Source organism: Triticum dicoccoides, chromosome 1A (genome assembly GCF_002162155.2).
Source record: "Triticum dicoccoides isolate Atlit2015 ecotype Zavitan chromosome 1A, WEW_v2.0, whole genome shotgun sequence".
Lineage (NCBI taxonomy): Eukaryota > Viridiplantae > Streptophyta > Magnoliopsida > Poales > Poaceae > Triticum > Triticum dicoccoides.
The window spans coordinates 483067837-483079593 of NC_041380.1; the positions used below are offsets into that span (position 1 = coordinate 483067837).

The 11757-nt window shown below is 50.6% G+C and overlaps 1 protein-coding gene across 1 annotated transcript; it reads left to right on the forward strand.

Annotated features, from left to right (window-relative positions):
• The first annotated feature begins 5809 nt into the window (after nt 1–5809).
• Nucleotides 5810–7082, forward strand: LOC119305324 (dof zinc finger protein DOF1.8-like). Its single transcript, XM_037581897.1, has one exon. The coding sequence runs from the start codon at nt 5895–5897 to the stop codon at nt 6843–6845; it is 951 nt and encodes a 316-aa protein (XP_037437794.1). The 5' UTR covers nt 5810–5894; the 3' UTR covers nt 6846–7082.
• The last annotated feature ends 4675 nt before the right edge of the window (nt 7083–11757 follow it).

The following is an 11757-nucleotide window of genomic DNA, read 5'->3' on the forward strand; positions in this document are numbered from 1 at the left end:
TTGTTTTTCTTGGAACTGCCTCCTCACCTGGCCGAGCTCCTCCTCGGCCTGCTCCAGTCTCCGCCTCAGTTTGGAGACCTCGGCAGTATGCGAGGCTGCGGCCAACAGCGACGCCTGCGTATTCATTTCAGACAAACTTAGTTAGTTTCCTGCAATAAAGGATTGATCCTCTGTCCGCCTTTTTCTTTCCGAACACCGGACTGTGTCTCAGGGGCTACTGTCTATATTGGGATTTTCTCTTTTTTGGCGTCGCTTACGTCAAAACCTGTCAGCAGGCTGCTGTAGGCTTCGGTTAGTCCGCTCTTGACAGACTGAACCCTTTCAATAACCGTTCCCATAAGAACACGGTGCTCATCCACAATGGAAGCGCCTCGCAGCGCTTCCAACAGATTATCCGGTGCCCCTTGTTGGACAGGTGTCATCGGCGGGATAGGCATACCCCCTTCTTTCGAAGGAGGTTGCGCGCCGGATTCTGGAGCCGTATCGGTCTCCGGAATCGAATCCGGTTGAGGGACGAACTGAATACGGCCCTCACCACCAGTCTCCATGGGGATTGGCTCCCCCTGGTGTCCGGCGACGGAGGCCTCGCCTTCTGGCGCCTCCTGAGCATCCCTCCGGCATGGGAAAGTCCTTTGGGACAACACCTCTGCATCGCACTTGGCCTTGGGGGAGTAAGCGGTCGGCGGTGACTCGCTGGCCATTGCCCTTGAATCCAACAAACCTCATGACGAGGATCGCTGGGAGCTATCATGGGCCGGACTGCAATAGCATAACTAATAATGTTAATACAACAAAGAGGAGAGGCTAGATTTATGGGCATGTATGAGTCTTAGCACTTCGATGCAGCTCGAGGCTTAGTGCTGGGGCGTCACTCCGAACTATTGTCAATGTCCCACGCAGAGTTATCCGCGTGGGAGCCCTTCCCTTTCTTGGACGTCTCCGCCTCCAGGTTCATGGAGGCCGCCCTTTTCTTCTTTCCCTCATTAAGGGGAGGGTTTCTCTTCTCCTCCTCCTCCTCCTCCTCGTCCTCGGCGGCGAAGGAAAGGGTTACTTCGTCTTCGAACATCACGTCCGAAGCACCCTTGCGACGGGGGCCACCTTTGGCCCCTTGGCCTCCTTTTCTGGCGGCCTATAGGGCGCCGGAACCAGCATCTTCGCCAGGAGCGAGATGACTGGCTCTTCGGGCAACGGAGCCGAACTATGGATCCTCTCCGCTCTCTTCGTCCATGCCTAAAGAATACAGCAAGGGTTAGGCATCCTCCTTGAACAAACAAGTAGAAGGTACACCTTAAGAAAAGGGGAACTTACCTCATTGGCGGGCTGAGAGTGATCGTGCCCGCGGTCCGAATCCATGACTGGCGGCTTCACGTGGCCCATGAAGAGCAACTTACAGGTACCTTCGTGAGTAGTTCCGAAGAGCCCTTCCAGGGTTTGGTGCTTCACCGGATCGAATTCCCATAAAGGGAAGCTTCGGCTTTGGCAGGGGAGAATCCGGCAAACCAGCATCACCTAGATCACGTCGACGAGCTTGACGTCTTTATCCACCATACTCTGAATCCGCGTTTGCAGTGCTATCAGCTCGTCTGATGCTGACCAGTTGGGGACTTTCTCCTTCCAGGAGGTGAGCCGCATTGGGGCTCCGGCCCTAAACTCGGGAGCTGCCGCCCAAGTGGCGCCGCACGGCTCTCTGATGTAGAACCACTGCTTCTGCCACTCCTTGACTATCTCCATAAAAGTGCCTGTGGGCCAAGAGACGTTGGGCATCTTGCTCACCATGGCGCCCCCGCACTCCGCGTGCTGACCGTCCACCACCTTCGGCTTCACGTTGAAGGCCTTGAGCCATAGGCCGAAGTGGGGGTGGATACGGAGGAAGGCCTCGCACACGACAATAAATGTCGAGATGTTGGGGAAGGAGTTTGGGGCTAGAACATGGAAATCTAGCCCGTAATAGTACATCAGTCCGCGGACGAAGGGGTGAAGTGGAAACCCCAATCCGCGGACGAAGTGAGGGAGGAAAACTACCCTCTCAGTAGGCTTCGGGGTGGGGATGACCTGCCCCTTGGAGGGCAGACGGTGGGCGATTCCTTTCGCCGGGTACCTAGCCGCCCGAAGCCGGGTGATGTCCTTCTCCTTGATGGAGGAGACCATCCACTTGCCTTGGCCTCCGGATCCAGACATGGTTAAGTGCTTTCTTGAGAAGGGGAAGATGGGAACTTGGGTGTTGGAGCTCGAGAATGGAAGGACAGAGAGGAAGGGAAGGCGTGGGTAAAGAAAGGGGATTCTTAACTCCTTATAAAGGCAGTGAATATTGAACACCTCCCCACTCGCCTTAAAACTTGCCTATTCCCAAGGGCTGTATGAAAGACACGGTTGGGTTACCCACACCCGTATTGATGAGAATCCCACAATAAGGGGACACGATCTCTGCTTTGACAAGACGTGCCAATGGCAACCGCGTCTCGAGACATGGAGCGGCAGACGAAAAACCGTTCGAAATTATGACCGGGCGGACATGATGTCATGTTGTAAAAATTTGTCAACGGATTGGACTCGTGAATTATTATATTCTCTGCGGTTGTGTGTGGTGTGTGTGTTACAGGTCCGGACACAACCATTACGTCTGAAGACCGTCTTAGAGTTCAGAAGGAGGAACCCGCCTTAATGCCGAAGACAGATCTACGCGCCGGATACCTTGTCATTGAAGCCAGGTTCAGGGGCTACTGAGGGAGTCCTGGACTAAGGGGTCCTCGGGCGTCCGGCCTGTTAGCCATGTGTCGGATTGATGGGTTGTGAAGATACGAAGACCGAAGACTGCACCCGTGTCCGGATGGGACTCTCCTTGGCGTGGAAGGAAAGCTTGGCCATCAAATAAGTAGATTCCTTTCTTTGTAACCGACTTTGTGTAACCCTAGATCCTCCGGGTGTGTATATAAACCGGAGGAAGAAGAATCATTACCATAGTCATACAGGCTAGGCCTTTAGGGTTTAGCCATCGCGATCTCGTGGTAGATCAACTCTTGTAATACTCATATTCATCAAGATTAACCAAGCAGGAAGTAGGGTATTACCTCCATAGAGAGGGCCCGGACCTGGGTAAACATCGTGTCCCCTGTCTCCTGTTCCCATCGACCTTAGACGCACAGTTCGGGACCCCCTACCCGAGATCTGCCGGTTTTGACACCGACAATCGGCGGGCCACCCAACCAACTTTTATGCCGGAGAACTGCTCTTCTTGCTCGTCGGATGCCATCGAAAGAGTGGAGCAAATGGTGGAAGGAGGAGATGGGGGAGCGGCTGAGTGGTGCGATTCTTGCCCGGCGTCCGGCCTCGTTTAAATAGTGGGTGGGCGGGAGGAGCTTGCCCGGCGTTGTGTTTAATGCTGGCCCACTCATGAACAGACGAGTGGACGGAGTTGGTTTGTCGGCTTCCATGCGGGTGTAATGGAGGCATTTGAATGCGGCGAGGAGGCATGTCAGCCGAGCGTGCAGCGGGCGGCGTCCCCGACCGGCGCGCCGCTTCAATGGCGAAGGCAGTGAGAGGCCGCGTCCATCCTAAGCCGCCTTCAATGTGGAGCAGCGCGCTCTACACCGACATGAATGCGGGCAGCTGGCGACGGGCAGAAAGTGCACGCGGGAGGGGTGAGGGGTTTTTGGTGGGCCAGGGCGGTTAGAAGCGCGCGTGACAGCGGTCCGAACTCCCTCAAATCTCCCCACGTTTGTCTTCGGTTTGTTGGGGAAAACGCATTCGGACCGCGCTGCAGATCGAGACAGGACCGAGTTGGATGGCTACCGCAGTCCGAACGGCATGATCCGGACTGATGCGGGGGGTTTGCGAGTCGGCATTGGAGATGCCCTAAATCTTGTACTCGTTCCGTTTGGAAATACTTGTCGGAGGAATGGGTGTATCTAGATGACAACGGCGCGCCTTTAGCTCGTTTTAGTTCTTATAATTATCGCTAGGTGGTCTACGGGTCGGGACGTAAGTCCCATGGAGATATCCTTCTTACTTGGCCACTACCAGCAGCGGTGCATGTGCATCCCAGTGCGACGCCTAAGAGCATCTCTAGTGGCTTGTGCAAATGGTGGTCTATACCAAATTTAGACTATCACATGCCAAAAAAAGTCTTCATTGGCTTGTCTATTGCGTCATCTAAAATTTAGACAATGTCCAAACTAGCTACCCGTCGTCCACATTTGGACAACCAAGCCACAATGTCTAAACCAAAAATGTTGGCTCATGAGCTTAGCCATTCACCAATTCGGAGCAATTGGAGGACGTCGGCAGGGAGGCGGCCGCGCCCGCGCTGGACACGGAGGTCGTTGCGCCTGGACCGTCGCCTCATCAGGGTTGAACCTGTTGCTATTGTTTATTTCTCGTAAATTATATAGGGTGTTGCTAGTGTTGAACCTAAAATAATTTCGCAGCTGGTTTATTTTCTCCTTTATATGTCTTGCGGATAAAAAAATAAATGAGAACAACTCAGAAATGACCAACATAAGATTTTTAGAAAATATAGCTGCTATAAGATACTATTAAAATATATGAAAGAGAATATAGACATCATGTATATAGACAATCCGCTGGAAAACTTAGGTTGTCTAAAAAAAGAAGAAAATTACACTATTGTGTATATGTAGATATAGACTATCAAATTTAGACAAGCCACTAGGGATGCTCTAATCGTACCGAGAAGGGTCGTATACACACTGGTCTCGCCGTGGAAGGGGCAGTGATGATGCACCATACTCCATCGTGTTTCCCGTGCCATCAGTCCACACAAACCAGCGAACGTACGTACGTAGACGCACCCCATCAATCAATCCGGCGGAGTCCAAAGTCCGATATCTGTGCCCGTCCGCCATGATATCTGTGGGCGAAACATGGACGCCTCGTACCACAGTACTCCGCTTGCCTCCTCCCCAAAGTCGCGCGATATTAAACGTCCGTGATCGTGACCCGCCTCCTGTCTTAGTGCTAATTAGGCCTCCAGCTCAGTGGCGTGAAATTTTCTCTACGGCCAACATTAAATCATTAATGGCACTGCAGTGTGGACTGCGGTTGTTATGGCGCCATTGTGAGAGCTCAACACGCTACTGTATCCACTAAAGAGACTGCACAAGCACTGGTTGTTGGCCATGGTACCTCCTGGTTTGAATTCTTCTTACCTCTCTTTAACCATGCAGGCATGGATCTTCTTCTTAGTGATTAGTCACGTCCTAGCCGTGGTCATGTTTTGTTTTTCAGTTTTGCTAAATGAGGAGTGACATACGTGTGGCACGAAACACTCTGCCTTGATGTTTTTTACAACTAAAGTTGTCATTCAAAGAAAAAAAATCCAAAAAAACTTGAACTTGCCATCTGAATACGTGCTTGATAACTGAAGTTATCATCCTGGTGTCACTGAACTTATCATAACAAACGATCGAAGTTGCCATGTGTTCGTGCCACGCGTGTGGCACTTATCAGGGTCCTTTAATTTGTTTTTGATTCTCATGAAGATTGAACTCGTTTATACGAAAATCCTGCAAAATTCGTGAGTTCAAAATCAACCATTAAAGATTCTATAGCTAAATGGATTTTAGAATACACAAGCATAAGGAGACACTGGAAAAACCTCTACGGATCAAGGAGCCTGGCTACAGCAACAACTCGCCACGGCCACTAACTAACTACTGTAATTACCAGTCACATGCACATGCACCATGGCCTACCGAGGAAAACCTCTCGTCCTGGCTTCGGCAGCTCTCCCGCCGTCCCACGTATATATACACCTCCCTCCTCTCTCTCCTCTCGCATCTGCAAGCTTCCAAATCCTCTCACATCACCGCATTCCCACATTCCCCCAGGTCTCCTGCCTGCTTGCGGATCTCCTCCTCTCCGATCCAATCGTCGCCATGCTGTCTTCTCACTGCGAGAGCATGCTGGCCTACGCCGCCGCCGCCGGACGGCGCGCGATGCTGGTCGACCCCCGGCGCTACCGGCCCAACGTGGAGGTGGCGCCCAACTGCCCGCGCTGCGACTCGCCCAACACCAAGTTCTGCTACTACAACAACTACAGCCTCAGCCAGCCGCGCTACTTCTGCAAGGGCTGCCGCCGCTACTGGACCAAGGGCGGGTCCCTCCGCAACGTGCCCGTCGGCGGCGGCTGCCGCAAGAACCGGCGGGGCAAGCCTGTGCGGTCCATGGCCGAGGCCGACACGGCCTCGCCGAGCCACGGCGCGGCAGTGTTCTCTCACCGCTTCCACGGCCCGGTCCGACCCGACCTGCTCCTGGAAGGCATGGTTGGCAACCCGGCCGAGCTCGCCCAGCCGGAGCCGGGCGAGGCTGAGAAGCCCGCCGGAGCCGCCGACGGCCCGACGATCGATCTGGCACTGCTCTACTCCAAGTTCTTGAGCCAACAGCCTCTCGCCGAGCAGGGCGCCGTCGTGCCGGAATCGGCCGGCCCCTCGAGTGGGTCAAGCACGGAGATGAGCCCGCCGGCCCTATCCAGCCCAGGCCAACACGGGTTGGGCGAAATCTGCGGGCCGGCGAGCAGCACGGAGCCCAGCGCGACGACGATGCTCCAGTGCGCCGACGCGCGCGCGCACGCGCTTGGCGAGTTCAACTTCAGCGTGGACCAGAGCTGCTACGACTCGCTCGGGCTGCCAACGGACGGCGCCGATCTGACGATGCTCCCGCCGGCGTGGGACCAGGAGGCCAAGTACGAGCCGTTCAGTTCGCTTCCCGATCAGGAGGACGCCATGAGCCTCCACGACGCCGTCCCCGCCGGCGACGACGTGTGGAGCAAGGTGCTGGGCTGCCAAGGGCTGGAAGCCGCTCTCTCCGCAGGCCTCGATCGATGCTAAGCTCATTTTCAAGCTCGTTGATCCGTGGCCGCCGCTGTCCTCGTGATTGATTTCATGTCTTTTCTTTTCCTCTCCCTATTTTTACCCTTGTCCAAAAGTAACTTATATATATATATGGGGATCGTGTTCATGGTCAAGGAGTGTATACATGCGGGATAAAAATGGATTTGTACTGTAATAACATCGATATATCTGTATTATTGGCAATATACTTACTATTAACAGCTGGGTTTTTCCTGTTCTGAGCTACACGTTCACTTCTTCCTAGTACGACCAATCAATGTTGTTCCTGTTATACACATGCACTGCCTGACCTGGGCGTGCACGGATGGGCATGCACACACATGCCGATGCCGATGCCGATGGTGCCATGCTGGTGAATGAATGAGTGAATGGTGCACTGGGATTCCAACGACATGCCCTGTGGAGTGGCGTGGACGTGGCCAACAATCTGAAGCAGCTGCCACTAGTCGCTCGAAAGGCGACATTTGGCCCTAGCTCGTTATAGAGGGATTTACCATGCCTGCACGCCTCAATTATTGTTGCTACAACAGGACAGGCAGCTCCGAGATCCAGCCCGTGGATAGACGGTGGGAGGGCGCTCTATGGATCCATCATTGCCGGCTCGAGCGAGCGTTCACTGCCATCGTCTTCAACAATTTTTTTTTGCGGGGTAAAGAGAGTTTTTATTGCAATGTAATAGTGTTACAATCAAGAGGCCACAACTCCTCAATACAAGGTGGAGCATCTTCAACAAAATTAGCAGCGTAGCATGACTATGGTTATTTTCAAGAACAAGGAACAAAAAAAAAGTACTCCCTTCGACGTCCACTTTAGTACAACTTTGTATAATATGGATCAGGGGAGTAACGACTTGCAACGGAAGGGGAATCGGAGAACCAGCTGCGCCCTGACCATACGCCTTCCGTATAATTCCGCAACAAAATTGTGCAAGTGATAAAGAAACGACACTGTGGAGTGATGCACTGGTGCTCCGGCCGGCCCCTTGCAGTTGTAGATGTACTAGGAAGCAGTTGCAGATGTACTAGGAAGTGAAACGAAGTGAAAGGTAGAATTCAAAGTTGAGTAAGCTTGCGCACCAGCTAGCTATACATGGGCTTCGATCCGATTAAGAAGATTTCTTTTTTTGAAACTGCCAAGCTTTATTAATCGAAGTTCACATAGTATGGGATACAAATGAGATCGTGGGGTTGGCCTAGCCAGACATGACGGCCCTGATCAAGAGAGAGAAAACTGGGCTAAACTATGCCCTGCAACATTCCCCACAAAAAAAAACTATGCCCTTAAACATTAGAAGCTCGCCCTTCAAAACAGAAGCTGCAGTCGAACTCGATGCCCTCAAGTTAATTTTGTTGATGATCATGCTATACCGTCCAGAATCGCCACTAGTAATATTGCTGACCACCAGCTTTCAATCAAATTTGATGCAATCACAATATTCCGCAGGGAAAGGTCATCCGCTAAACACAAGGCCTCTCGACATGCAATGGCTTCGAGTGTGGCCACGTCCAGAACACCGTGCACAATAAGTGCGGACGATCCAAGGTAATTTCCAGCATCGTCACGACAAACTGCAGCCACAGAGCCCACAATCCCTGACCTAGCAACGCCGGCATTAACATGAATTTTTGCATATCCAGTGGGAGAAGCCTTCCCTCGCCGAGAAGCAACCCTACTGGTTGGTGCTGACCCATGCCTCGAAGGGATTTGTTTGCCAACTTCCCCAGGTTTAGAGATGATAGTTTATCAACATTTCAGTTAGCTGATTTTTCGAGTCTGGGTCAATCAATTTTCGAATGATGGAAGGAGAAGGAAGGCCTCGCCGGAGAAAATGAATGGGTCACCGTCATCACCCCATTGTCTACCTCGAAGGAAATATGCCCTAGAGGCAATAATAAAGTTGTTATTTATATTTCCTTATATCATGATAAATGTTTATTATTCATGTTAGAATTGTATTAACCGGAAACTTAGTACATGTGTGAATACATAAACGAACAGAGTGTCATTAGTATGCCTCTACTTGACTAGCTCGTTGAATCAAAGATGGTTAAGTTTCCTAGCCATAGACATGAGTTGTCATTTGATTAACGGGATCACATCATTAGAGAATGATGTGATTGACTTGACCCATTCCATTAGCTTAGCATGATGATCGTTTAGTTTGTTGCTATTGCTTTCTCCATAACTTATACATGTTCCTATGACTATGAGATCAGGCAACTCCCGAATACCGGAGGAACACTTTGTGTGCTACCAAACATCACAACGTAACTGGGTGATTATAAAGGTGCTCTACAGGTGTCTCCTATGGTGTTTGTTGAGTTGGCATAGATCGAGATTAGGATTTGTCACTCCGATTGTCGGAGAGGTATCTCTGGGCCCTCTCGATAATGTACATCAATATAAGCCTTGCAAGCAATGTGACTAATGAGTTAGTTGCGGGATGATGCATTACGAACGAGTAAAGAGACTTTCCAGTAACGATGTTGAACTAAGTATTGAGATACCGACGATCAAATCTCGGACAAGTAACAGACCGATGACAAAGGGAACAATGTATATCGTTATGCGGTTTAACCGATAAAGATCTTCGTAGAATATGTGGGATCCAATATGAACATCCAGGTTCCGCTATTGGTTATTCACCGGAGACGTGTCTCGGTCATGTCTACATTGTTCTCGAACCCGTAGGGTCCGCACGCTTAACGTTCGGTCACGATCGGTATTATGAGTTTATGTGTTTTGATGTACCGAAGGTAGTTCGGAGTCCCGGATGTGATCACGGACATGACGAGGAGTCTCGAAATGGTTGAGACATAAAGATTGATATATTGGATGACTATATTCGGACACCGGATGAGTTCCCGGGGTCACCGGATAATTATCGGAGTGCCGGGGGGTTATTGGAACCCCGGGGGGAACTAATGGGCCAACATGGGCCTTGTGAGAGGGATAGGAGGAGCCATAGGGCTGCCCCCCCTTGGGAGCCTGAATTGGAAAAGGAGGGGGCGGCGCCCCCTCTTTCCCTCCCTCTCTTCCTCTCTTTCCTTCCCCCTCCTTCCTTGTTGGACTAGGAAAGGGGGAGTCCTACTCCTACTAGGAGGAGGACTCCTCCCTCTCCTTGGCGCGCCCCTAGGCTGGCCGGCCTTCCCCCTTGCTCCTTTATATACAGGGGCATGGGGGCACCCTAGGACACACGAGTTGATTGTTTCCAGCCATGTGCGGTGCCCCCCTCCACCATAATCCACCTTGGTCATATCATAGCGGTGCTTAGGCGAAGCCCTGTTCCGGTAGCATCATCATCACCGTCATCACGCCGTCGTGCTGAAGAAGCTCTCCCTCGACACTCTGCTGGATCGTGAGTTCGTGGGACGTCATCGAGCTGAACGTGTGCAGATCCCGGAGGTGCCGTACTTACGATACTAGGATCGGTCGATCGTGAAGACGGACGATTACATCAACCGCGTTGTCATAACGCTTCCACTTACGGTCTACGAGGGTACCTAGATAACACTCTCCCCTCTCATTGATATACATCACCATGATCTTGCGTGTGTGTAGGAAATTTTTTGAAATTACCGTGTTCCCCAACAGTGGTATCAGAGCCAGGTTTATGCGTAGATGTTATATGCACGAGTAGAACACAAAGGAGTTGTGGACGTGGGTATATACATATTGCTTGCCGTCACTAGTTGATTCTCGATTCGGTGGTATTGTTGGATGAAGCAGCCCAGACCGACATTACGCGTACGCTTACGGGAGACTGGTTCTACCGACGTGCTTCGTACACAGGTGGCTGGTGGGTGTTAGTTTCTCCAACTTTAGTTGAATTGGATTCAATGAACAGGGTTCTTTCTTAATATCAAAAAGCAATCACTATACCGCGTTGTGGTTTTTGATGCGTAGGTAAGAACAGTTCTTGCTCAGCCCATAGCAGCCATGTAAAACTTGCAACAACAAAGTAGAGGACGTCTAACTTGTTTTTGCATGGCATATTGTGATGTGATATGGTCAAGACATGATGCTAAATTTTATAGTATGAGATGGTCATGTTTTGTAACAGAGTTATCGGCAACTGGCAGGAGCCATATGGTTGTCGCTTTATTGTATGAAATGCAATCACCATGTAATTGCTTTACTTCATCACTAAGCGGTAGCGATAGTCCTAGAAGCAATAGTTGGCGTGACGACAATGATGCTTCGATGGAAATCAAGGTGTCAAGTCGGTGACGATGGTGATCATGACGGTGCTTTGGAGATGGAGATCAAAGGCACAAGATGATGATGGCCATAGCATATCACTTATATTGATTGCATGTGATGTTTATCCTTTATGCATCTTATTTTGCTTAGTTCGGCGGTAGCATTATAAGATGATCTCTCACTAAATTTCAAGGTATAAGTGTTCTCCCTGAGTATGCACCGTTGCTATAGTTTGTCATGCCGAGACACCACATGATGATCGGGTGTGATAAGCTCTACGTTCACATACAACGGGTGCAAGCCAGTTTTGCACACGCAGAATACTCGAGTTAAACTTGACGAGCCTAGCATATGCAGATATGACCTCGGAACACTGAGACCGAAAGGTCGAGCGTGAATCATATAGTAGATATGATCAACATAGTGATGTTCACCATTGAAAACTACTCCATCTTGATACGTCACCAACATATCTATAATTTTTTATTGCTCCATGCTATATTATCTACTGTTTTGGACATTATTGGGCTTTATTATCCACTTTTATATTATTTTTGGGACTAACCTATTAACTGGAGGCCCAGCCCAGAATTGTTGTTTTTTTGCCTATTTTAGGGTTTCGAAGAAAAGGAATATCAAACGGAGTCCAAACGGAATGAAACCTTCGGGAACGTGATTTTCTCAC

What these genes read in the sequence shown, in the direction of transcription:
- LOC119305324 (XM_037581897.1), top strand. Translation starts at nt 5,895, where the DNA reads ATGCTGTCTTCTCACTGCGAGAGCATGCTGGCCTACGCCGCCGCCGCC.